Source organism: Urocitellus parryii, chromosome 12 (assembly GCF_045843805.1).
Source record: "Urocitellus parryii isolate mUroPar1 chromosome 12, mUroPar1.hap1, whole genome shotgun sequence".
NCBI classification, from domain to species: Eukaryota; Metazoa; Chordata; class Mammalia; order Rodentia; family Sciuridae; genus Urocitellus; species Urocitellus parryii.
The window spans coordinates 30,276,580-30,304,077 of NC_135542.1; the positions used below are offsets into that span (position 1 = coordinate 30,276,580).

General features: G+C 54.1%; 1 protein-coding gene across 8 annotated transcripts in view; it reads right to left on the reverse strand.

Annotated features, from left to right (window-relative positions):
- Reep1 (receptor accessory protein 1) overlaps positions 1-27,498 on the reverse strand; it is an 83,656-nt gene that overhangs the window by 20,654 nt on the left and 35,504 nt on the right. For 6 of the 8 annotated variants that reach the window (XM_077791958.1, XM_026409467.2, XM_026409468.2 and 3 more), the window contains exons 2-5: positions 18,961-19,033; positions 10,921-10,997; positions 7,689-7,809; positions 4,601-4,714 (exon numbers count right to left, since the gene is read on the reverse strand). In XM_077791958.1, coding sequence (XP_077648084.1) covers positions 4,601-4,714; positions 7,689-7,809; positions 10,921-10,997; positions 18,961-19,033 — 385 coding nt within the window. Of the gene's footprint in view, positions 1-4,600; positions 4,715-7,688; positions 7,810-10,920; positions 10,998-18,212; positions 18,318-18,960; positions 19,034-27,498 lie in introns of those variants that run through there. The other 2 variants (XM_026409470.2, XM_026409469.2) reach the window with 2 other exon arrangements.

A 27,498-nucleotide genomic window follows, 5' to 3' on the forward strand; every position in this document is an offset into this window, starting at 1 on the left:
GGTGGACACAGAAAGGGCACGGGCACCTGGAGAGGCACAGCCCTTGCTTTCTCTCCCTCCTTGGAAATGACTAGTAAGCGAGGCTGAGGCAGGGGAGTAAAATCAGTGGCTCTTTGCTAGAGAGAAAACAAAGGCAAGGAATCAACTGGTCAGCCAGGAGCCCAAATCACAGGGCACGTGCTTCTGGACTGACTCCGATCCCAAGAATAAAGTCTGCTTGTGGCTCAAAAGCAGCACTTCACTCAGCTAGAGGTTTAGATAAAGCACTGGTGGATAAGAGGTGGGGGCAGGAGGGAGGCAAGGAGGGGACTTTTTTTTTCTATTTATGTTAAACTATTCTATAACTATTTAAAAACATTTTTTTTTATTATAGTCCCTCATGGACAGCATGGCTTTGTTTATTTTTATGTGGTGCTAAGGATGGAAACCAGGGCCTCATGCGTGCCAGGCAAGTGCTCTGCCACGGAGCTACAGCCTCAGCCCGATTCTGTAACTATCTTTTATGGCAAATTGAGAATTTTTTTTTTTTTTTTAGAAGAAAAAACGATCCTTCATCTCCTGGTGGTTCTGGCCTGGCTGTTTAGATGCTTGGTCACCCCCTGGTGGCTGATGGCCATAATTGCAGGCAAAGCGCCTGAGCTTGGGAAGCAGGTCTGAAGAGTGGAGCCACATTGGGTGGACCAGAGAGGCGGAGGGCCACAGCATGGGTGCGCGACAGCTGAGCTTCTCCATTTTCCCGGCAAACCTTATAAAGAGAGGCCCAAGAGCTCAATGGGTAAGGGTTGGGGGTATCCTACCAAAGCCAAAGCAGCTACAGGTCCAGGGTGGAAACAAGATGGAGGAGAACCCAAGAGTGTTAACAGAGGGCTGGGGCAGGCCTGCCCAGTGGAACTTCCTTCAGCATAGAAATGTGATACGCTGTGCCAGCCAGCATGGCTACTTAGGACTCCAGACGGGGGCAGTGTGACTGAGGAATCAAATTTTAGGGTTAGTTTAATTAATTTCAATTTAAATAGCCAGACGTGGCATGTGGCTGGCGTATTGGACACAGCAGGAAAGAAGGGATCAAAGAAGTGTATGTTCAGAGCCCTCGACCAGGTGTGATGAGGTAGGCAGCTAGGCATCGTCCTGTTGCTGTTCACGTTCTAAGCAGGAAGCAAAGAGGAAGGCAGAGTCCCTCACCTCGAGACACTGACGTTCCATAGGAGGGAACTACGGGACTCCTGGGGGTGGGGACCCGACACCTGGACACCCACTGTGGGAGAAGAGTCCCTGATTGAGAGGATGCGGATCTTGCTGGGCAGCGCTCTCAGTGGGCAACTATAATGGTTGGTGTTGTCATTACTGCTCTAGGGTCAGGGTCTTCAGGGGCTAAACAACATCACCTTTCGAGTTTCATATCAAAGCAAGGTTTGCTCACCAGGTCTGAGAGTGAGTGGGTGGAAGGGACTAGTGTGCCGTTCAGATTTCAAGGGGCATAAGGTGGCCTGAGAACTCACAGTTGTGCAACTTGTTCCATTAGTTCTCCCAGGGTCTCCCTTTCACATGAGAATGTGTTTTGCTGAACAAATAAATTTAGAAAACATTATTTTTAAGGGTCTTTTTAGTTGTAGATGGACAAAATGCCTCTGTTTTATTTATTTGTTTTTATGTGGTGCTGAGGATCAAGCCCAGTGCCTCACATGTGCGAGGCAAGTGCTCTACCCAGCCCCCTAGAGAGTGTTATTTTTAAAAAAGAGATGTTCAATTCTAGTCCTGAAAAGTCCTGGGACTCAGTTTTTCCCCTGGTGGAGTCAGGGGCCAGGAGCAGAGCCAGCCAAGCAGCAGAGGACACCTGGACAGAGGTGCATCCCCCCAGATGGGGATGCAGACCCGCAGGAGGGGTCAGCAGTTCTGGGGGATCCCTGTGTCTAGTTGTTTCATTTTAGTTTTTTCAGTTCTAAGATATATTAGCATTAATAAGAAATATATTTGCATGATGATGATTTTAAAAGATCTCCTGATCTTTCCTTAGGCTTTGTAGCGTCCTGCTGGGAGCTGTGGCAGGATGGAAAGGGAGAGGGGAGAGACTGGACGCCTCACCTGGACAGCGTCTGCAGTCCTCCGCACAGTCACGCTGTGCAGGGACAGGTCAGTCAGTGAGGACACATGCTGACGGTACCTATGGCTCACAGCAGGCTCACAGGCCAGGGATGTGCGCTGAGCCTGCACCTTCTGATGAACCTCTGAGTGTCCCCATAGTCAGCTGACACGTGATGTCCCCAAAGTTAGCTGGCATGTGTGCGCATTCCTCAACTGCCATTAAGTTTTGGGGAAACACACACGCGTGCGCACACACACGCGCACGACTGCCCTCACTCCTCATGCTTCAAGGAATTAAGTCTGAGTCCCAGGAAAGGTGCAGAGTGAGCCGTTTCACCCTAGTCACCTGAACTCCTGGCTCTGCGACCTGTGCAGGGCCAGCCCCTTAAAAATCACCTGGGGAACTTGTTAAAATAGAGACGCACCTGAGCACAGCCTGAGAGTCTCATTCAGCTCAATCTGAGAATCTACTACAAAATAAATCAAAGCTTCTAGGTGGTTTGGACATGAACGCCAGGTTTGGACTGGCTGGTGAGTCACCGACCTCTGACCCTGCCTGGCATGATCCACTGTTGCTATGGAAGCATCGATGGGCACCCCAGCCGCCATGAGTTTTTGGATTTGACTACTTTGTTTTTTTTTTTTTTTAAAGTACACATCTGTTTCAAAAGCAGAGGGCCTTGTTTTTGGAAGACAGACATTTTCTTCTCTGCAGATATTCACATGTAGAGAAGCGGTGAAGCTCCCACAGAGCAGAGCACACTCTCCTCTGAACCAGACTCCTCTGCGTCAGTCCACCTGGAAGGATCCAGAGGGTTTCTCTCCAGAGCTGAGTCCCAGATGAGCTGTTGGAGGTGCCTGGCTGGGGAAGCTGTGGGCCCTGGACCCCCCTGGCGGTTTGGGGACAGCAGTACCCATCCAGGGTGGCACAAGGCTCTGGCAACTCCGGCTTGAGGCAGACCTGAAAGGACAGTCCTGTGGAAGTCACCAGCAGGAAAGAACCTACATACATGAAGCTGGGTGGCCAGTGACCTACAACGCCCCCACACTGCGCCACGTTCACACTCTGAACTGAGCACAGCCAGGCCCGTCTTCCTTCCGAGAGACTAGAAGAGGACTGAGAGGAGGATCAGCAGGGGCTTTGTGGCTTCCTAATGTGTTGAGAATGTAGCGATTCCTTGTTCTCTTTTCTTTCGACGCCGGCTGCACTGGGGATCCAGGGCCTTCCTGGGTCCTGACGGATCTCCTTGGGACACTGCCCAGAACTCCCCTTGCAAGCCACTCATGGGCTCTTTCACCGTGTTGGCAGTGTGGGCAGCTTTAACAGGAGGGCGGGCAGGGCCCTGCAGGGGCTGCTGTGTGCGGTGGATGTCTCCCTGCGGTCTGTGTCACAGAAGGAGCCGGTCACCTGTGGACGGCCACCCTTGGTTCTCCTCCCAGCCTGCCTGCAGAGCTCCTTGGCCTCAGGCAGAGGTGCTTTTAAAGAGCCACAGCCTCTGCGCCCAGTCCCATGAACCTGCCAGTGCTTCTGCCTGGCACGGGGCGCGGCCAACTCAGCCTCAGACCTGCCCACACTCTCACCTCCCTCCTGCCCGCACTCGGCACCTCCATCCTGCCCGCACTCGGCACCTCATCCTGCCGTGCACGCAGACCCCGTGGAGCACAGTCTCCACCCTCCCACAGCTGCACACCCGTCCCCAGCCCTCCCACCCCATGGGAGACCAGAGCACCCCTCTGCTAAGACAGTCACCTCCCATCCACGCATCTCCCCCGACACACAGCAGCTGTTTCTCCCGCTGCCAGCTGACGGCAGACCTCGAGCCCCAACCTGGGCTCCCAGGAAGGGGCTGTCACCCGGAGACGCTGGGGCCACATGCCAAATTTACTCCTAGAGGACATGTTGGGTGGATTAATTGTTCAGGTCTGAGGACGTGAAGAGCAGCTGACACAATGACCAAGAGGAATGACAGTGAAGAAGAGAAGGAGCCAGGAAGGGGCAGAGAGGGCTCTTGATGAGGATGGGGGGGGCACGTGGGTGACATCGCCGTCCCATGGACGGGCTCCTCCACATTCTTCCTTGCCAGGCTCGCCCATCCCCCTCACGTGGGGACCCGCAGCTCACCCTGGGACCCTGGGCTCCTTCTCCTGCATTTGCTGGGCCACAGGAGCGGGGAGACCGCCCCTTGCTCAGGTGGTCTGTGCACCTGTCGACTGGAGTCCAGGTGGCACCCTGTGCACCTGGAGCTGAGGGATGTGCCCTCCTGTCTGCCCCCAGGCCTCCCCAGCTCCCAGCAGGTGAGGGCCCTTACCCCGGGGCCGGCTGGGACCTCAGGGCTCTGGGTACGGTGCAAGTCCTGTGTGTGGACACAGGTGGTGGGTATGAAAGATGGCGGGATTCACTCGTCAGATTCTCAAAGGACCCCAGAAGGACAAGGAGCCCTGACACCCTGAGCCTGCCCCACCTGGCACCTGTTTGGAGCAGGGCGGGCTGGGGCCCAGGTGGCGGGCAGCATGGTACCTTGGAAGCAGCCATGACAGCGGCTGTGGCTGCCACGTTCAAGCCGCGCTTCCCGAAGTGCACGAGGGCATCGTAGCTCCTGTCTTTCGCCTGGACCAGGCAGTCATCAATTTCCTGTCAGAGGGAAGACGGTGCGCTGAGCAGGCAGCTGCGGCAATCTCCTGCCCTCCCAGTTCCCAGGCTGGTAGCTCCCCGTGGGATTCTCACTGGCCCAAGAGCCACCGGTACCGCCGTGGGCTGTGCAGACCAAAGGGACACGGGCGAGGGGCGGGGAGTGGACAGAGACCGGCCCGGGGCTGGCCCAGCAGGGACCAGGATTGTGAAGCCCCTGCCTCCTGGACGCGGCTGCTCCAGAAGCCACGGCCAGAAGCTGGGGCAGTCTCCCACCCTACCCTGCAGACCATGGCTGCAAGGCCGCCACAGTCTCCTGGGGAAAGGGGACAGTCATGACACGGAATCCGTGGCTCAATAGGCCTGGCCGAGGTCATTCCGTAAAGCACCACACGGAGCTGGATTCGTAGGTGGAAGTGTGGTCTGCTGACCCCTGCAGGTGGCCCTGGGGTCCTGCTGTTCTGTTGAGGTCTATGAGCCAGCGTGGCCGCGTGTGTGGGGACAGGAGGGTGAGGATGAAGAAGGAAACAGTTGCTACTTGTTGACCAGGGTGACCGTTTCACAGACTCCAGAGCAAAAGCAGAACCAGGAAGGCGCTGGTGCCCTTCAACAAGGCAAAGGTGAGGGACCGGCTGAGGTCTCCTCCACACAAAGCCAAGGGTGGCACTGGTTTCTTGACTGGTTTTGGGTTGCTTGAGGCTCAGGAGCTCATCTCAGAGCTCAGCCAGATGATGACACCTGGCCTCCGGCTGGCTCGAAGCCCAGCATGCAGTGTTTCTGTGCTCAGAGGGAGCGGGATTCCCGTTCCACGGCCCTCTAACCTTGCCATCCCCCAGAAGTGACTCAGCAGCTCTTGAGAGGCAGGGCCCTGCACTTGGAAATCAGGCTGCAGGGGAGGCCCAGCGCTGGGGGACGGGGAGGAGGAGCAGGACTGGAGGCCAGGTCCAGATGGACCCACTCCCCTAATCCCCGTTAGGGAACTGAGGAACAGTGCTCCACTCCTACAGAGCTTCCAGAAACTTCCATAGCAGCCTGTTCAGCCACTGCCTGGCCTCCGCTCAGAGTTCCCCAGGAGGGGGCACAGGGCTCTCCACCTCCAGAGGCTGTGGGGAGCAGCTCCCAGCCACCCACGGGGCTCCTATTGTATTTTTGTTGTCCTGAAAATTGAACCAGCGGGGTCACACCCCCAGCACTTTTTACTTTTTATTTTGAAGCAGGGTCTCCCTAAGTTGCTGAAGCTGGCCTTGAGCTTGCAACCCTCCTGCCTCAGCCTCCCAAGTTGCTAGGATTACAGATGTGTGAGCCTGATCTATTAGAAAATAATACAACCGATGAATTACACAATATTGGACTCCTTTGGCCCGCTAATCCTGCCCTTGGGATCTTACTCCAAGATGGAGAAGGAACCACACTGTGCACCTCGTGATGTCCACTGCAGAATCACCTTCCCCAGGAAAAGATGAGACGGTGTGGGCAGTGGTAAGGGACAGTCCCACGGTGGCAGGCACTGTTGAGACTACGTGGACGTGTATCATGTGCAAACACATCAGAGACCTCAGAACATAAATACTGCTACTCATGTCAAGGGGTTTGATTTTGCTTGGAGGCTGGGCCTCAAGCTCCTGGGCTCAGGAACCTCCTGCCTCTATCTCCCACGTGTGGGTGGCACACCACCCCCTACTCCCAGCTTGTGTTTTAAAAGTATTTTCAAAAAGGATTCCATGTAAAATTGTAAATAGTTACATTAAAATCCCATCTGCAGAAGGAGAGGGCCAACCACGGCCAAGGGGAGGGCCTTCAGCTGGGGGCAGTGAACTGCAATGGATGTTTTACTTCTCATTTTAATTGATGGAAATATGTTACAATCCATAATGATAAATAACATCTGTATAGTATTTCACCACTACTCCTAACATGTCCAAAATCATACTTGAAAAAAAAAAAAAAAGAAATCAGCCGGGCGCAGTGGCGCAGGCCTGTGACCCCAGCAACTCGGAGCCCGGGGCCTCTTCCTGGTTTCAGAAGCGCCTCTCCCTTCGAGGGATGGCCTTGCCTCCTGCCTGTCGGCTCTCGGGGTTTCTGACCAGGCCTTAGGTGTTCCACCTCCAGGGGCCACCTGGCTCCCTTCTCTTGTCCTGGATCTGAGCGTAAAGGCTCGAAGCCTTCCCCACTCATATGACACTGCCTGCAAGTCTGCTTAGATGGCCTTTGTCATGATGAAGTTTGTACCATGAAGGTATGTGGGATCTTGTCAAACACTTCTTCCTGTACCTGTTGAGATGATCATATAGCTTCTGTCCTTCATTTTGTTGCTCACAAAAGCTAAGCTATGGAACAAACCCAGAGGCTCATCTAGGAAGAATCAATAAAGAGAATGTGGTACACAATGGAATATTATTTAGCCTTAAAAAAACATGTGTCCTCCCAGTTGCAGCTAAGTGGAGGAACTGGAGGACGGTGTGTTACGTGAACTAAGTCAGACACAGGAAGACAAGTACCTCATGATCTGCCTCATAGGTGGCTGCTGAACACAGCCATCTGAATGTAGGATAAAGACTGGGGTGGAGGCAAGTAGGCTGCTGGGTTCAGATGCACAGGTAGGAGTAAACGCTATTGTTCTGTGGCAGGTGGGGTGACTGCAGTTCACAATGGCCCTGGTATATTTTAGGAAGAGCCAGGAGAGGAGCCGAAAGGCTCAGAGGCTGAGTAATGCTTGGTGGGGTGGAAACGCTCACCATCCTGGCTGATCATTGCACACCGCATCCAGGTGTTGAGTTCTACGCTGTCCCCCACGAATGGCACAATTAAATAATAATAATAAGCAAACAATTTTTTAAAAAAACAAAGTGTTACAGAAACAATTTAAAAAGGGATTAGTAGGAAAAGCTTATCGGGGCTCCAGAAACCCAGCAAGGGGGCTCCTGCAACCTGGTGCGCTGACCGTGTCCTCGTCCTCCGCTCCCAGGGTTCACATTACCTTCTCTTTCGAGGACAGCGTGGGGTGTACGAACTTCCTGTACAGGAGGCTGGAGCCTTTTGTGTAGGGGGACAGCAGCCAGGCCACAAATGCAATTTTCAGTTCATAGTAGAATGGGAACCTGGGGAGATGAGAAGATGCGCCTCCATTAGGCTCCCAGCAACTCCAGGCTGGGCACGTGGACACCTCAGCCCGCATGGGGAGGCCAGTCCCAGCTCCTCCTCTGCCCACGAAAGGCCTGCGCACATGCACCCATGGCTCAGTCTCCTGGGTCACGAGCCCTCCACGGGCTGCGTGTGGGTCACCGCACATCGAGCCTAATGGATAGGAACATCTGGTGTCTGGGAATGACCAGTGGACATTCTCTCTGTGAATTTCTATCCTGCTCTGCTGGGGCCCACACAGCACCTGAGATGGATATGACCTGCTGAGATGCCAATCAACCTGCTGACTGACATCACAAATCAAGACTCACCCTTGGAACTTTGCCCCTGCCCTTGATGTCCTCCTTAAATAACCCTCCAGAGCCATCTTTCCTTGGTCTTGTTCTAGCACCCACGGGGACTGGATGTACAGGGCTCCGCTTTCATAAATGTATTTCTGATTCTTTGTATTTTGTTCTTCACTAATTATTTTAGACTTCCAGTTTCCAGGTGGTTTACGCCCTCCTCCTGTTCTAGGGATCTCTGAGCATAACTAACGACTTCCTTCCTGACAGTCATCTCCATGTCTCTGCGGCTCACCACACCTGATTTGAACAAAACATGATGCTATGTTGGGGTCACCTGTGACAGTCTGAGGGGTCAGATAGGTAAGTCCTCCGCAGGTACCTGCTCAGGTAGGGGAGCCCCCTTGAGCCACACCCCACCCCTTATTTTATTTTGAGACGGGGCCTTACTAAGTTGCTGAGGCTGGCCTTGAACTTGCAATCCTCCTGCCTCAGCCTCCCAGGATGCTGGGATTCTAGGTGTACACCACCAAAAAGGAACAATTCCTAACAAGTCGCTTTAGGCTCTGCTCACACAGAATACCCACCCCAATCTGCAGCTCCACCTTCTCCTCCTTTCCTCACTAAGGTCCCGACCCCTCTGCTTTCTATAAGGTCTTCCAGAATATTCCCTCAGCAATGAGGGGGCACTTTCCTGGCAGGATTGTTTCATGTTTCTTGCCCAGAAAAAGGAAGCTTTGAAAGAACAGCGTGACCACCTCCCTCATGACCACCTCCCCCCCAACCTCCCCTGTGACCACCCCCCACCTCCCCCTGACCACCTCCCCAGGAGTGCCCTGGTGATCAACAATGGAGGAACCTTGGAAAACAGTCTTTGCAGGCCCAGAGAGAGCCGGTAAGTCTGAGCTCAGGCACCACACAGGTCACACAGCAGCCCAGGGGCACCTATAATGCTACAACTCTTTCATTTATTATGTAAAAGAAGTAGGTCGGGCAGCACAAAGCTAAAACCAAGCCAAAGGCCCAGGAGTGTGGGAGGAAGAGTCTCCTCCCATCCGACCCCTAGACCCCATCCCTTGACCCTTTCCTAAGTGAGAACATCCCCTGCTAGTGCACCTTTAGGGGTACGGTGCTGGGCAACACAATCACAGGTGTGAAGACTCCCTTACCTGCCCTCCAGGAGCCCTCAGCCTTCCATATGCCCCCTTCTACACAGCACCCCAGCAAGCACAGTGGACAGAGGCCCTGGGGCGCCTCACACAGCCCTGTCTCAATGGCTGAGATGGACGGTCTTGGGGTGGCTGGGTCTACAAAGAAGCTGCGAGCAAGCCTCCTGTGCTTTATGTTTTTTTAATGAGATTGAACCAGGGGCACTTTACCACTGGGCCACATCCTCAGCCCTAATTTTATTTATATATATATATATTTTTTTCCCCCATTTTAAAATTTGTTTTAATTAGTTACATATGACAATACAATGATCTTGACATCATACATTTGAATCAGGTGGGAAATAATTTTTCATTTTTCTGAGTGTACAGGTTATATATATATATATATATATTTTTGTTTTGTTTTATTTTTTTCATTTTAGTTGCTTTTTTTTTGTTTTTTTTTTTTAATACCTTTATTTTATTTTTATGTGGTGCTGAGGATCGAACCCAGGGCCTCCAAGTGCTAGACAAGCGCTCTACCACTGAGCCACAACCCCAGCCCCTATATTTTTAAATGTTTATTTTTTAGTTGTAGTTGCACCCAATACCTTTATTTATATGTGGTGCTGAGGATTGAACCCAGGGCCTCACACATGCTAGGCGAGTGCTCTACCACGGAGCCACAGCCCCAGCCCCCCTAATTATATTTTGAGGTCTCCCTAAATTGCCCAGGCTGGCCTGGAATTTGTGGTCCTCCTGCCTCAGCCTCCCTAGCGGCTGGGATTACAGGCGTGCACCACCATGCCTGGCTGGTATGCTTCTCTACACAACATGTGAACAAATGTGCAGCCCGAACGCCCGGAAGAGGAACTTCTGCATGAGCTTATAGTCAGAGGAAGCCCCTCTGTGTAGCTATGAGGAAGAGCACCTGATTCCCACAGCCACGCCCTCATGGTATATGGCCAACCCTAAGAGCCCGTGCCTAGGCTGCGAGATTAGGGCCTGTGGGACAAGATTGCGAAGTGCTTTTGAGCTGCTCAGGCCCCATTTAGATCCTTTCAATACATATTCTCACTTGTGTGTGCGTCCCAGCCCTTTAACCATAAAGACAGGATACTAGGCACCACTCACAGCCCCTTCACCTAAGATACAACACATCAATGCAAAGAACTGATGATTTTTAATTATTTCATTGCTAAGCATAGCTGTATTGCTTATAAAATAGAAACCAAATTAAATATCCACCAAAAAGACATTTGTAGCAGAGTGCAATCCTCCTACCTCAGCCTCCGGAGCCGCTGGGGTGACAGGTGGGCACTACTGCGTCCCCTGTTTCTTTTTTCTTTTCTTTCGACATATAAATCCTCTACCCAGTGCATTAATTGGGGGAACTGGGCCTGTATTGCCCATATCCCTAGCACCTTGGACAACACCTGCTCTTGAAGGTCATTCAATAAATATGTACTTGAAGAACAAATTTTATAGACCTCGTCATCAAAAGTAATCCAATTAACAGGCCTGCACCTGCACCAAGGTTTGGATTTCAGCCCTGACTCCCCTTCCCTCCCCTCCTCCCGCCTCCCACCAGGCAAAACAGTCCTGGAAATGTCCCCATTCCCAGAGTCCTTACCAGCACAGGAAGATATCTGTGAATGTCTCTGCCGTGGTGAAAAGTGCGAATATGATCCAGTACATCATCCACTTGACCTGCAGGGAGACAGCACAGAGCTAGGAGAAAGGGCAGGTGTTGGTGGCGCCCCTGTCCACTCCCCACCCCTCCCAGCTCACGACCAGCTGTACTCCATACGCTGGGGCTAGAAATGGGGCCTATAAATGGCCCTCCCACAGCCGGCCAGGCTCAAGGTCAGATCCAACCCTGTTAGACCCTGGCGGCCTTTCACAGCCTCAGGTGAGCAGGGAGAGACCAGGAGTGACCAGGCTACAGCCTGGCCCTTGTGCCAGGACTACCATCTGGTAGTCCAACACCATAGCCTCCACAGTGATGCCCCAGGATGGACTTATACCAGGCCAGGCATCCTCAAGGGTCATTTAGAACCCTTTCTTGTGGGCAGGCCCCAGGGCCACTGCAAGACTGTTCAAGTTTCTCCCTGATGACGTCCTTTCTCTCTCCTCTGCCCCTCTCCCTCTGTCTTGAGCTCCTGCAAAATGCCTCTGAGTGCTTCCTTTGCTGGCTGGCTCCCCTGTGGCCCCTTCCCCTTCAGCTCTGTGCAGTGGCCAGGGCTGGGCTGACCTCCTGACAGCTGTTGCTGAGCCTCAGCAAAACCCTTCAAAACCACTACTTGAAGGTTCCCGAGCAACGAGGCAGAGGCAGAGAGGAGGGGCCAGCCCTGGGGGAGCCATGAGGGAGAGCCCCGCTGGAACTCCTGAGGACAATCCAGGCCGAGGCCGGGGACTCAGCAGCCTGTTGGGTGAAGACTGGAGAATGGAGTGTGAGGCCCAGAGTTGTCAGAGTAGAGAGGAGGAAATCCCAGAGTCGGGAGGCCCCCAAGTCTACATGTAATACGCCTTCAAATACTTGGCCGGCTCTTGAGTGGCACAGAACCAATGAGACTCCAAAATGTTTACTTTGGCATTAAAGAAACAAGCAAATCAATGGAAAGCTGAAGGAGTTGGGCAGGAATTCTCTTTCTCTTCACTGCAGGAGAAGCACGCGTGGAGTTCAAGTCTTGTCTCATTGAGGGACCTAGGCAATATTTTGGAAGCTCTCCTGAGACATCTGGGGGCCAATGTTAGGAATAAAATTTACATGTCAGCACTAAGGGATCAGCTCTTGGACTAAAGGCAGAACTGAAATACAGATAAGACCTGCCCCAGGGTGGAGGGACCCCATCACACCTGGACTGCCTGCTTGGCACACTCACTTTCCACAAGAGGGCAACAGATGGTTGAGTTTCTATCGTGTGTCCTACAGGAAGCCCAGCACAATAAAAATCCCCATGGGCAAAGGGACAGGAAGATACGACCCCAGTATGAGAGAAGTGTCCACAGAAACAGATCCATAGATGACCTAGATGTCAAAACTGTCAGGCAGCTTTTAAAAAGATAAGAAAAGAGAAAAAGGAAGAGAAGGTACAAAGGGCCCCTATTTATCAAAAAAGCTGAATCAATAAGGAATAAATCTGGGCAGGGCCATCAGGCAACGGTAGACACACACACAGCATGCGCCAAGGCCTGGGCTCCGTCCCAGCACCAGGAGACGGAGATGAGACAAACAAAACCCCATAGCACAGCAGCACAACAGAACAGAGAGTGAACCTCACAACCACGGTGACAGACAACCTAACAACCCGGTGACAGACAACCTAACAACCGGTGACAGACAACCTAACAACCGCGGTGACAGGTTGTTACAGGTAAGAACTGCCCCAGGGTGGAGGGGCCCTGTCACATCTGGAATGCCTGCTTGGCACACTCACTCTCCACAAGAGGGCAACAGACAGCCGTGCGTATGAGTACAACCACAGTGACAGACAACCTAACAACCATGGTGACAACCCAACAACCACGGTGACTGACAACCTAACAACCACGGTGACAGACAACCTAACAACAGCAGTGATGGACAACCTAACAACCGCGGTGACAACCTAACAACCGCAGTGATGGACAACCTAACAACCGCGGTGACAACCTAACAACCATGGTGATGAACACTCTCGGCAAAGTGGGGAGAGGGAACCTGCCCACCTTGATAACAAAATATCTACCAAAAGAAAGAGAGAAAGTCCTGTGACAAACCCATCCCCGAGGTTGAGGAAACAGGCCGTGGCCCTCAAGACCCAGGGACAAGCGAGGCTTTCTCCCCTGCCACTCTCAGGCCATGTCATCATGGAAGTCCTTGGGAATGCCACAGGCTCTGTAGGAAACCAGAGAGCTGTCGGGAACCCTCCAGGACTAGGGCACTGAGGGATGGGTCAGGACACTGTGCACTCCCCTCACCTCCCCATGCAGCAAGGAGCAAGGGCAGGGCCAGGAAAACAAGGCCATCTCCCCCTCCCTGAGTCCCTTGGGAACACAGCTAAGGACACCTGTTGAAAGGAAGTCCACATGAGGAAAGCTAGACACCCCGATGAGAAACCAGGCAAACACCAGGAGGACCAGTGGCAGGAAATCCCTTTCTGGACAGTGGTCAGTTAGGCTTCTGCAGCTTACCTGCCCTGCCGTCAGCCGGCCTGTCCCCGCCTACAGGGCACATGGCACCCCCTAAGCACAGGGTTTCCACCCCGTAATTCTTAAAGGGGTGCCAGGGACTGCTGGTGGCTTCACCCCTGAAGAGCCCCAAAGGCCAAACTGTTCGGCGTCCCTCTGCCTGACTGGCCGCTTCTCGGGCTCTTTACCCCTTGCTGGGGGCTTTCTAGACCGCTGACCTACCTTAGACCAGGCACCCTTCACCTCCAGCTCCCCCTGACCCCGTCTTCTCTCCACCCACGGGCTGGCCTCACTTAGACCTGTCTAGAATGCGGCTGCCCCTCATGCTCTGCCCTGCCCTCCTTTCCACCCTGCCCTCTCGCTCCAGGCACAGTGACCTGATCCCAGATGGGCGATCCTCTGGCCTAGCTCAACCCTCCAGTGGTTCCTTGTTGTGAAAAAACCCAAACTCCTTGCATTGGTTCTGAAAAGCACTGATGGCCCCGGCCTCTCGCTCCAGGCTCCCGCTGCACCCCTGCCCATGCCCACCCACTCCGCTTTCCTGAAGAGTGCCGCCTTCTGTCTCCAGGTTCACCCCTGGCCTCAGCCTCAGCCTCTAGGAAGTGCCTGGAGCCCAGGTGGCCCGTCCCTCCCCCAGTGACCCTCTGGCCGTCCAGTGCTCACTGAGCCTTGCGAAGGTGCCTGCTGTTGCTCTGCTGCTCTGTGGACAGAGCTCCCCAAGGTGGCCAGCAGCCCTTCTCGCAAGTGGTTATGTCCCCAGAGCCTGCTCACTCCTCTGGCTCCTGGCACACAATGGGCACTGGGTGGACATGATTTTGATGTGGGCGTTGTGGGTGGGAAAGAGAAGATGGCTCCCAAAGGTGCACAGGGGGTAGGCATACTGGGAAACATGCCCTAACGGCTTTTGGAGAAGAAGACAGCTTGGAGGTGACCCATGCTCCCTGCCAGGGCCCCTGTCGGTGGCTGTGAGATACCCGCCAAAGCCGGGCACCAGTGATAGACGGACACAGTACCACCCAACAGAAGGTGAAGAAAGCCAATTGGGGAGAAGGGCGAAGGATGGACTGAGAGTCCAGAGGACACCCAGGGGGCCCAACAGGCCCCCGGAGGACAGACCAAGCAAGGAGGCTGAGCCCCCAGAAACAAGGAGCCATGGTGGGCTGTCAGCCTGGAGAAGCTCCCATCACGCCCCCCCCCACCTTAAAACGCTTCCCCCAAATAGGACCTGAGGGGTCACACGCAGCCCGACAGGGTGCCCCAGAGATGGGAATCGTGTTCTCCTGTGACCACCAGGAAACGGGTTCCCCAGTGGGCACTCCTGATGCTTGGGCCTCTGTGGCCTCACTTGACAGCAGGCAGCCCCCTCCCAGGGACTGACAGCATGTGGAAGTAGCAAGACTCGTCCCGTGTGCACCCTCCACACACAAGAGCCCGTCCAGGGCCATCCTCTCCACTGCCTCCATCGGGTGTTCACCGGTGGAGCCTGTGTCCACAGCCACCGCCACTGGGGCCACGTACCAGCTGACATGGCTCCCCGCTGCTCCTCAGTCTGCCTCCCTCTACCTTCCCACAGAGCCTCATGGAGGGGGCCACGCCCAGGCCCCCCTCCCCAGCACAGGGGCCAGGGTCTCAGGGAGGGCCCTTCTCAGTGTTGAACCCCATTCGTTGCTTCTCGCCAGGGGCCTCCTCCGAGCACAGAGATGGGGTGACAAGGTGACACTCTGGGGAGCCTCTACTCTTGTGCACCCCACAGCCTGGCCCTGAGGCGGGGAGCCCCACGGAATGCTCGGCCTCTCCTGGGTGGGCATGCTGTCCTGGGTGCATTTCTTCTCTGACTCTGTCACCGACACATGGCCCTGCTTCCTAGCCAGGGCCTCCAGGCTCAGGAACCAAGCTGCTAGGGCGACCTGTCTCCTAGTTCAGCCCAATGGCAGCTCCTCGCGGCTCACAATGTGGTCCACAGAGCCATACCACCTGCACTGCCTTAGAGCGCTTCGGATGTGAGAGTGTGCCACTCACCAGGACCCTCTAGACCAGGGCTGGCGTCTGACGGGATCCTGCTCACGCACACAGGCTGAGGTCCAGCTCACCCATGGCACCCTTGCCCTCACCTCCAAATCTCTGACACTGCTTTTCAGTGGCTTTATTACCTGAGAGGTAGCTGCATCCACCAGGAGTACGAGATGGTTCGAACAAAATGTCACCTGGCCACCTCAAGACACTCACTGGAATATAGGTACAGGGCAACCTGCAGGCTTCAATGCAGTGACAATCCTGATTGTCAGGGGGACCAGGGTAGAGGGACTGGGGGTCCACTGTGGGGGCTCCTTTACTGTCCCCATTGGAGGTGAAAGTGGTGGCTCATTGCTGAACCCTGCGGAGGCAAGATCACAAGGCCTTCGTTCTCACAGTGTGCACAGAGAGCCCTCTCACCAAGTGCCAACCAAGGCCACTCGGGCATGAATAGGGTGACAGAAGAGGGAAGGGCCAGGGGAACCCGGGGAGGGGAAGGCATGGATTCTGTGGAGTGCAGGGTACCCAGCACGAGCCTTGAGCATCCTGATTCTGCAGGGATCTGGCGTGTTAACCCGAGCCCCTCTGAACCACTTTACACCCTATGGGTCACCACAATAATTAAGGAGTTCAGGAAAATCTTCAACATGCCCTTATTTTCATTTGTCTGAGAATCATGATTCATCCTTTAGAAATCATCTTGAAAGCTAGATTCCAACACTGCTATAATCTCCTGACCAGCTTCGTGAGTATGGACTGCAGCGTTTACCTTCTCCCTTCCCATGTTCTGCATCACTTAGTGATCCTAACTCATGTACTTTGTGCTCTCTCCCACAGGGCGCTGGCCATTCGGACACAGGGGAGGAGGGTGTGGTGCACAGCTCCCCAGGACACCCATACCCAAGCCCTACGAGGTGGCTGCGAGGAGTAGCTAAAGCCTCCCGAGGGAAGGGTGTCCTGGGCCCCAGGTAATCACACGTCCTTAGAAGAGGAGAAACGTCCTGGCTGGTCAGAGGGAGAAGGGATGTGGCAGAGCGCCCAGGGACACGAGAGGCTGGCTCTGGAATGGGGACCAGCAGCCAAGGGTGCAGGTGGCCTCCAGGAGGTTTGGAGGTTGGACCCAGGTTTCTTGCAGAGTCTGCCAAGGAGGCAGCCCGCCTGACAAGGCCCAGAAGAGGCTGCACCTGCAGACCCTGCAGGGGGTCCCTGGTGACCTGCCACCTGACGGGGAAATGGAGACTGAGCCCTGCAGGGACTTGGGAGGGGCTCTGCTGAGCCTGGGAGCAGGGAACAGGAAGAGCTGGAAAGGCCAGGGCAGCCCAGGGACAGTCACCAGCAGGGAGCAGGAGGGAGGTGGAGAGACCAGAGCAGCCCAGGGAGTGTCACCAGTAGGGAGCAAGAGGGAGCTGGAGAGGCCAGGGCAGCCCAGGGACAGTCACCAGCAGGGAGCAGGAGGGAGGTGGAGAGACCAGAGCAGCCCAGGGAGTGTCACCAGTAGGGAGCAAGAGGGAGCTGGAGAGGCCAGGGCAGCCCAGGGACAGTCACCAGCAGGGAGCAGGAGGGAGCTGGAGAGGCCCAGGGCAGCCCAGGGACTGTCACCAGCAGGGAGCAGGAGGGAGCTGGAGAGGCCCAGGGCAGCCCAGGGACAGTCACCAGCAGGGAGCAGGAGGGAGCTGGAGAGGCCCAGAGCAGCCCAGAGACAGTCACCAGCAGGGAGCAGGAGGGAGCTGGAGAGGCCCAGGGCAGCCCAGGGACAGTCACCAGCAGGGAGGAGGAGGGAGCTGGAGAGGCCCAGGGCAGCCCAGGGACAGTCATCAGCAGGGAGTAGGAGGGAGCTGGAGAGGCCAGGGCAGCCCAGGGACAGTCACCAGCAGGGAGAAGGAGGAGCTGGAGAGGCCAGGGAAGCCCAGGGAGTGTCTCCAGAAGGTGTGTCTGCAAGGTGGAGGCTCCGGAGAGTGTCAAGGACCCCCAGCTCCTCTTCTGTACAAATGGGCCACTGGGAAAGGAATGTGTGTGTGTGTGTGTGCATGAGAGCAAGTGTGGGCATGTAAGCACATGTGCCTGTAATGCTGGCTGTGACACTGTGACTGTGTGTGACACTGAGCGTGTGGTGTGTGACCTGAGTGTGAGCAGAGAAAGGGGCCCCAATGCTCCACTTTCCTCCACCCCACTCTCACCCAGAAGCCTCCCGACCTCAGAGCTTCCCTGGGGCCCACAGGACAGCTGCCTGGCATCAGTGTCAACTCTGTGTTGACGGGCTGCCAGTCCCGTCTACACCAGACCCCCGCGAGTTCAGTGACACAGAGCAGCACACCAGGCTGAGCTCAGCTGGGGCTTTCTGCCCTGGGGAGTGGAGGGTCAGCCCTGCCCGTGCTGACCAACAAGGCCCTCCCTGGCCCGCTGCCCTGTGAGGGGAAGAGCCAGGAGGAAAGGCCACTGAAGCTTCACCTTGGCCCAATCAGTCGAGCCCTGCGGGTCCTGTGCCAGCAGCGTCACCACTATCCACAGTGTGCTCGCTGAGACAGGCTCCCGCAGTCCAGGGACTGTCTCCAGAGGAGGAACCACCCCTAGGTCCCCTGCTTAGGAGCAGAGCACCAGCCAGGCAGGTGCCCCAGGGAGTACTAGGGACCTGGGAGAGAGGGCCGAGGTGGCTGGAATCCGGGGTGGCCAGCTTCTTTATCAGGGCTCTGGGAAACCTGCAGCAATGCTCTCCAGGCCCACTCTGAGTGATTTCCTTACCTGCGTCAAACTTGCCAGGTAATGTCTGAGCAAGAGACGGCTGCTGTCCCCCACCCACTGCCCAGGGAGGACATGGAGGCTCCTGGAACTTCAGGCATTGGTCTAGCCTTGCAGCCACTGAACTTCAGAGCCAGGCCTTGACCAGGCTTCCCATGCCAAGTCACCACCTTGAACAGAGCTGGGTGTGTCCTCCAGGGCGAGGGCACCTTCTGTCCTCCACCAGACATGCCTGTCAATCACGGTGGCCTAGCAGTTCTGTGGAAGGGACCCAGCATGTCCATGGACAGTGCCCAGAGGACCCTCCAACCAGGGGTCCTCCGCAGCCTTTCCTGTTCTCAGCCTTCTGCAAGCTGCTGGGGACACCGATGGGTGGTGAGCAGCGCCTGCTCTCAAACAGCTGACACAGCAACAGGCCCACCCTGGAGCAGGAGGAACCGCAGGCTGGAGTAGGGCCAGAGTGGTACCACCAGGAAGACCCCAGGACAGGTGCCCTGCCCGCCATGCCAGGCTGACCCCAGGGTCCACAGTGTGTCCCAACAAGGAAACTGAGGCTGAGGGTGGTGAGGTCACTCACGCATGGGCACCCTGTCTTCTGGCTGAGCAGCTCTGCTTTCCCACCACACTCAGGGCCCAGACTGGGACCCACTGCAGAGGAGTCTCCACCAGCCACAGGCCCACTCCTGAGGGCAAACCCTGCACCCAGCCCTCACCCCCCCACCCCCGCCATGCAGCAAAGGGCTCTACTTACATACTCCTTAATGTCCTTGGACTTCACAGCCTTGTAGGAGTAGTACGCAGGGTAGAGGGTGCCAAATATGAGCCTGAACAGGAGAGAGAGAAAGCAGAAGTGTAGCTTCCATTCATTCTACTTGGGGGAAGCTGTCTGTCTCGGGACCAGGAACAGTCCTCCAGGCTGCTGTGGGGCTGGGTCCCTCCAGCCTGGGCCCCCAGGTCCTCCTGCTGATGGTGGTTGCCCCTGGAAACCCCCTGGCCCAGCCCACCCCCGCTTCCTTCAACTTGTGGTCTGTCAATATGAAAAGATGGTTGGGGGTCACAGAGGCCACAAGTGTGGGGGGGTCCAGCTGAGCAGCCAAGATGCCTGAAATCAAAGGCCACCTTTCCGCTCCGGCTGCTGACCTCTTCTGAAGCCCCACAAAGCCTGCCCAACTGGACTTGATCTCTGATCCTATAGCCAGAATAAGCTTCTCCCATTGTAATGGTAACCTGGTCAACCCCAGCGCATCCCCACCCCACATTAACCACTGTTCCCGAAATGCAGAAGCAAGCCAGTCAGGGTGGCCATCCCAGCACACCCTGAGATTCCAGCAACTTGGGAGGCTGAGGCAGGAGGACCACAAGTTCAAGGCCAGCATCAGCAACTTAGTGAGGCCCTACCTCAAAATAAGAAAATAGAAAGGGTGGAGGTGTGGCTCCATGGTAAAGCGCTTGCCTGGCACACACAAGACCCTGTGTTCCACCCCCACACCATGGTCCCAGGAGCAGGGACCACAGCACCATTGGGACTGTGTGGTCATCGGCTTTCACTGCCGTGCCCTGTCCACAGCACCGGATGGTCTGCTCCGTCTGATATGAGCGGCCCAGGGTGAAGTGCTCGCTAAGTAGGCGTTCATTGCACAAAGCTCCTGGGTGAAGTCACACCATCCTGGACACTCCTGACCTTGGGTCTGAGGTCTCAGCATCCAGAGGGAGGCCACAGCGTGGGCTGAATCAGCAAAGCTTCAGGCTCTGCTGCACCCTTCCCCTGACTCAGGCAATGGCAAGGCCCTACTGAGGTGGATGGCGCAGGGCGTCCATCCTCTGGAGGAGCGCAGTATGTTTCTGGGAATGGGCTGGTTTGTTTTTGTACTCCTTTAATAAGTATAGTTGCGACTTCTCATATGACCATTAAGCATGAAGGAAAAAACATGACTTTCCCAATTAATGCAACTACTTCTAAGAATAGATCTGTTTGCTCTAAATGCAATGATTCAGCTGTGGAGCGTAAATTGATAATGTCTAATGAAAAACTCCCTGTATTCCTGTCAAGGAAGTTTTTGAGAAATTAAATTAAAATCTAGAGAAGAAGAATTAATGTTAAGAAGATAGATTAGTGCTTAGTACTGGGCAACTTGTTCTTCCTGTGCACAATGGTTTGTGCTCTTACTCTTGTTTGATTAAAATTAATAACAAGTTAACCACTTGCCGTAACCATGGCACCAGTTCCAGTCAGTAAGTCAAGAAAGAATAGTCAAGGTATAGGCCAATAGTTGGGACATTTCTAACTATTATTAAACGTTAACTAAACAGAAACAGCTTAAAGCAAAACGCAAACTGAAAGGAAAAATGCTTGCTTATGCATAAGCCAAGATACATTCTTCTATTCTAATTGTAGCTACGTAATATTTTGTTTCTTTGAATAATGATTCCTGTTTTGTAACCACAAAGTACTGTGAACCTGCCAAAATGAAAAGTATATATGGTGAACTTCACAAGTAAAGATTGGGATTCAGCACCTTCACTTTGGTGTCTGTGTTGTTTCTCCACCCCGCTTTCGCCGACTCCTCACCATCTGTTTGTCTCCTGAGACCCCCTGTTGGAGCTGGTCTCCGACAAGGCTCACCATCCACTCTGGGGAAATGTCACCCGTGTCTGCCAGGCAGGCCTCCCCCTGCCCTGAGGTTGGGGCTGGGTAGGTCAGCTGGGAGCCAGCCCCTGCCCCTGGGTCCCACACAGACAAATTTACATTTTGGTCTCAATGACAATTAGCATGTCACCCCTTGGGGGAGGGGCTTGCAACCCTCCTAATCTGCTTTGGAGGAAGAGCAGTGAATGCAGCAGTCCCAGCCAGGGGGCACTGGTGCCTGTGTTCCCAGACCAGGTGCCCCGCAAGGCCCTCTCCACGCAGTGCTGTGCCTTCCCAGCGCCCCAAGGCCTCGGGTCACCAGTCAGCAGCTGTCCCAGTGTGCCAGCGACCCGTGACTCTGGCGGCTTTCTCAGAGCCCCCATCTGAGTGTAGGACCTTCCCCAGCCCCAGGACTGGTTTGTTAAAGCCCACTGACCCTTTAAGGCCTGTCTCAGGAGCTCAAGGGAAGCACCCCACTGGGAGGCCTTGCGCTCCTCCCTCTGGGGTGTCTACAACCCCTCTAGGCCTGTGGCCCTGAGCAGCGGCAGCCCTAGGGACATTTCAGGCAACAATGGCACTGGGCATGCTCACCCGAGTGGGCTGACTGCAGGTTAGGGCTAGGGCTAGGACTGACAGTGGGCTGGCCCGTTCTCTGTCACCTGGGACTGGACATCTTGGACGACCTTCACAGACCAAGACCCTGGGGCTCCCTGTTCACACCACCCAGCTCTGGGTTCACTGGGGTCCAAGTGCCTGGAAGAGCCCCTGACCAGGTGGGTGCCTGATATGTGTCTTTTGAGGAAATGATCAAACAACTGTCATTTATCCCCAAGGAACGTAGTCCACCCTCCAGTGACAGCCCTGCAGAGCCCAAGAGGAGAGTGGTCAAATGTGTACAGGCTCCATCAAGGCTCAGGCCCGCACAGGCAGAGTGGGGTGTCCATGACAGAGCCTCACAGCGCCAGGGGCCCAGGGCTGGCACCCACCCTCCTCCTCCTCATGTCAGTGCCTGTGGCCAGCAACCCCTCCAGAGGTCAGGGGTGCCCGCCTGCTGCCGCCTTCTGCTGTCTGTGCCCCTGCCCCTGTTGCTCCAGTTAGGAGCCTTCTTCAGGCTGCTCCCCCCACACCATCCACCTGCACCCTCCAGAATGCAGGGGTGCCGGAGGCTCCTAGGATCACAACGCTCCAGGCGGCAGGTCCCAGCAGGGCGATCCCATTGTCCAGGGGCATCTGGGCGGCGCCTGGAGCTCCTTCAGTTATCATAGCAAGGAGGGTGCTGCTGGCCTCTGGAGGGCACATGTCCACAGGGCGCAGGACAGGACGCCCCACAGGCCTTCTCCAGCCGAGAGCCCACAGGACATGCTGGAAACCCTGGTCCAGAGAGTTATTTCCTGGTCCTCACACCATGGACTCTTTCCTGATCTCCAGGCCAATCTGCCCTAAGAGAATGCCCAGTGTCCTAGCAAGTGCTCAGGTAGAAAAGGACAGTCCAAGATGGTGGGCACCACACCTACCCATGGGCCAGCATTGGGGAACACAGCTCTGAGGCCCCCCCTGGAGCTCTGAGCAGGGGGAGGTGCTGCTCACACACACTGACCATCCAGGTGCCCAGAGGAGCGCTGGGCTGTCCCGGGGCCACAGATGCTGCACAGGCTGGGGCTCCACTACAGGCTCCAGTGCTGCCATTGCCAGCTGAGTCCAAGACTCGCAAACCACCAGACCAGCCAGTGTTTAAACTGCACTGACCATTCTAGAATCAACGCTAGCAATAGTTTTTCTAAAATTAAAACGTGAAGTGTAAGCAGAATAATGAGCCTATTTATACAGGTGTTTATTCCACCATAAAACAAACCACTCTAAAGAAACGGTACTCCCACACTCGATCTCCTCCCCTGCGTGTTGGTTATGGTCTATGGACATGCTTGTGCATGCAGGAACACACATGGTCTATGGACACTCGTGTGCATGTAGGTACACAATGGTCTATGGATACACATGTGCATGTGTGTACACACAGTCCATGGGCACACATGTGCATGCAGGTACACAGATGGTTTAGGGACACACATGTGCAATGCAGGTACACACATGGTCTAGGGACACACATGGGCATGCAGGTACTCACATGGTCTAGGGACACAAGTGTACCTGCAGGTACACACATGGCATATGGACACATGTGTGCATATTAGTACACACATGGTCTGTGGACTCGGGATGCACATGTTATGGTTAAAAATTTTTAGAAGATGGTGTGTTGCATTGAAAAAAACAAGTTTGCATAAAGTTCTTCCAGTTCATCCTGTTTCTTCTGAGCATCCAAAGCAATATAAATTTATACTGATTGTATTTTGTGCTTTATGTTCTTAATGTTAAAAATATATAAATTATAATTACTATTCCCTGAGGGTTTTGGTAAAAACTTATAAATCAGTTTTTTTCACCTTAATGGAAGTGACTCTCCTGGGCTGCTTTGCTGCCTATACTCTTTTTGTTGTTATTGTTGCTACTAGGGATTGAACCCAGGGTGCTTAACCACCAAGCCACATCCCCAGCCCTTCTTACTTTTTTATTTTGAGTTGGGGGCTTGCTAAGTTGCTTAGGGTCTTTCTAAGTTGCTGAGGCTGGCCTCAAAGTTATGACCCTCGTGCCTCAGCTCCTGAGGTGCTGGGGTCACAGGTGTGCACTACCATGCCCAACTTTGCTCTCTATTCCAATGGAAGGATGCTTTGTGATTCCCGAGTTCCTTTTGGCATTCCAATAGATGTGTTTCAATTATTTTAAATATGGAAAAAAATTTAAGTGAGACACCTTTGAAGTCCCTCATATACACTTTCCTGCTATGATCCTTTCCCCTGCCCCCAAAGTTGTGAATTTGGTATTTATTATCCACACCTTATTTTATTAAGCCCATTGTGTGCCATCAATCCTTTACATAGGACACTTGTAATAACCTATATTGAACAATTTATAGGGATTCTATAGAATTCTATAGGTGTTGCATCTAGGATGATGGAACATAATGGGTTAACTACACGGGCTATGCATAGATAGTATCGTGTTCTCCCTGTTTGGGGCAAAGGAACAGAATTTCACTGGATGGATTCCAAGGCATTTTGTTCTTCTCATCCAACCTTATGTTTTGAAATGCGATCCCTTGCTGAGAGCCACAGCCGAGTCTGTATGGCCCCTGGCATTTTGCCAACAGTATTGATTGACAGGCAAGGCGTTAATATCCGCCTCTGCCGCTACTTTTGAGTTCTAGCGCTAATTTTGAGTTCTCGCGCTATTTTTAGTTCTCACGGGGATTCCCCGGGAGTTCCCATTGGTTGGCGAAGGGCAGGAGGAGGGTTTTCCCGGGGGAGATATTTCCGGCTGGGGGTTGCTGGAGGAGCCTCGTGGCTTTTCGGGAGGATTCCCCAGGAGCGTGTGTGAGGTTTTTTCTTGCAGTAGAAAAAATAAAATTTGTTCCTGCTTTAGTGGCTCGTGATTTGTGCCCAGCCAGACTACGGCAATCCCTGTTGAGATTTGTCTTTCTAGATCATTCTTGAACCCATGTGCCACCTCACTATATGACCACATTGCGGCTTACATAAGTTCTTTCCAATTCTCCCCAGGACACACACGGCCATGACTGACATCCTCATACATGTATCCTCATGCACATTGGGGACTTTCCTTAGGGCACAGGCAGCATGGAACTGCTGGGTCACACGCACAGCACTTCCACCAGGCGACGCCCACCCACAGCAGAGTGACATCAGTTTTTACTCCCTCCTGAGTGAAAGTTCTGTTGCCCCTTCTCTTGCCAGACGGATACAGTCGGATCTGAAATGCTTTGCCAGTTTGATGGGTGCAAAATGGAACCCGGGTTTGCATCTCCTCATTGCAGGTGAAGTCGACTGACCTCTTATGCCTGTGGGCCACTTGGGCTGCATAACTGGCCTGTTGATGTCCCTCCCTTAAGTTATCTTCTTAGTGATTTTTAGGTGACGATCTGCTTCAGACAGATGCTCTGCAAGTCTTTTCCCAGCACAAACTCTTTTAACTTGTTTGTGATTTACAATTTAAAAATTTCTACACCACAAAAGGTAAATGAACAAATATATCACTCTTTTAAACATATCTTACTGAGAAAGTCTGCTCACATATTTCCTCTTATTATTTATTTATTTTTGTTTGGGGTATTGGGGATTGAACCCAGGGGTGCTTAATCACTGAGCCACATCCCCAGCCCTTTTTATTTTTTATTTTGAGACAAAATCTTGCTAAATTGCCCAGGCTGGCTTTGAATTTAAAATCCTCCTGATTCAGCCTCCTGAGCTGCTGGGATGACAGGAATGTACTAACATGCCTGGCTTTTTTTTTTTTTTTTCTAATAATACGGGTGGGACTCAGGGGTGTTTAACCACTGATCCACATCCTCAGCACCCTCCACCCCCTTTTTTTCAGACAGGTATTGCTGAGTTGCTGAGGCTGGCCTTGAACTTTCAATCCTCCTGCCTTAGCCTCCTGAGTTGCTGGGATTATAGGCATGGCCAATGTGCTTGTCTTCACACATACTTTCTTGTAAAAGTTTTTAACTTTTGCTTTTTCACTACTAGGTTTTTATCATCTGGAGTTCATGGAAGTTGGGGTTTGGTTCCATTCTTCTGTGAAGGCGTCCGATCGTCCCAGGTGCAGCTGTGGAGTCCCTGCCCACTGCTGTGTGCTCAGCCTTCTGACATGCAGGGGTTCCATGGCCACCGTGTGAGCACCACCCCACTAGCGTCTTAAGAACAGCCGTGGTGATGACCACAGCTTCAGAGCAAGTCCGGAGATGCTAAAATCCTCGTGGCCATTCCTGGCCCTTTTCCTGCCTATTTTATCATAGGTTGTCGAGTTCCTTGGGAAACCTTATTTGGATTTCCCTGAATTTCTAACGTTGGCTGGGAAGAGCTGCTGTCTCTGCCAGGCTCTCTCTTCCTGAACGTGGCCTCTTCTGTTTCCTCCTGCTTTCCTTTCGGCCTCTTCATGATGCGCTGTGAATTTCCCCATCCAGGTCTGCGTGCTTGGCCTGCTCCAGGCCCTCTGGCCATGGGTGGTGCTGACAGCCTCTTGACCCCCCCTAGATTCCTCGTGGTGCCGGAACCACACTCAGAGACCGGGCCTTGCCGAGGCAGGAGCCGCAGAGTCTCAGGCCTTGCTGTGGCCTGTGCAGGGTGATTCCTCCCAGGTGGATTTTCCTTTTTAGGATTTGCTGTTCTGGAAAAGGCAAACTTAAAGGGACAAAAGCCACATCCCTGGTTGGAGGTGTGGAAAGCGCTGGCTTCTGCGGAGCAGCTAGGGGGGTGCTGGGCTGAGAAGCTGCCCCTGGACCCGATGCTGGCTGCGCACGGTGCCCGTGGTCAAAACTCGGCACTGACACACCAACATCTCACAGGGAACTGGGTGGACATCACCTATTCCACCTCAGCACGAGGGCACCTGGAGGAGCTGACGCCTATGTCAGCTGTGTCTCCAGATGGATGGCCCAGATTAGGCTGGGCCTCTGAGCTCTCAGCAACAGCACATTTGGTTGTCAGAGGCCCCAGTGTGACAAGAAGAGGACCCACCACACACGGAATCTCCAAGGTCCACCGATACCCACGTGCTGGGAGGGTCTCAGAAACACAGTGGGCTGGGGCGGGAAACGTGGTGGGAGACCTGGCCTATGCCACTCATGCTGGACAGGGACCCAGAAGCTTTAGCACGCAGAGCTCCCAAATCTGGCCCAGGGGCCCAGGTTTCCAAGGAACAGCAAACCACCTGGGCCCTGGTTGCCACAGGTCCCCAATAGGCCTTCTAATCCAAGGCTAGAGGGGGAGGGGAGGAAGCCAGAACCAGCCCTCTGCGTCTGGCTCCAGAGGTCATGCCTCGATGAGCTCCTGGTGCCCAAGGGATGCGCAGACTCACCCATAGGCATCAGCAATTCTGACCTTCCCAGGACATGGTTTTCCTCATGATGTGGGTGGGAAACGGGGCTCAGTGAAACTGAGTTTTACAATTGGTCAGAGGACGGCCAGACTTGGACTAGTTCTGTCCAAGCCCCTAGCCATCTCTGCCCCGCTAGGACACACTGCCTGCCGGCCACCAACCACAGGGGTCCCTGCGTGTACATGGTCCAGCGGAGGGTGTGGATCTCCTCCCTTGGGTCCTAAATATGCGCCAGGTGACATCCCAGGGCCCAGCTCACAAACGGGCCCTCTGGGAGGAGCTGACCTTGGCAGGGCAGAAATGAGCCTCACTCTCCTCCCCTTGACGTGAGGGTCTGCAGGACTCTATCCCTCAGTCAGCCTTGTCCAAAGCTCCCTGCTGTTCCTCCCTGCAGACAGGACAGGGGACACCTACACAGCTCTTGCTGGGAGGCACCGTCCTAAGCATCGCATTCGTTTCCTTGCTCATTTGATCTGCATGGCACCCCAAGATGACTAGGGTCACGTTCACCAACTGCAAACTACAGCCTAAGCCTCAAGTCAGGGACCTGCGAGGCCCAACCCCTGCCCCACGAGACCCACACCCAGGCCCCAGAGGCCTCAGCCATTCCCAGTCCACACAGCCTCTTTGAGCTCGAGAGGGGTTTTCATGGCTTAGTTGGAGCTGTGTGCAAAAAACCGACTTCAGCTGGGTTGTGGAAATGCTCCT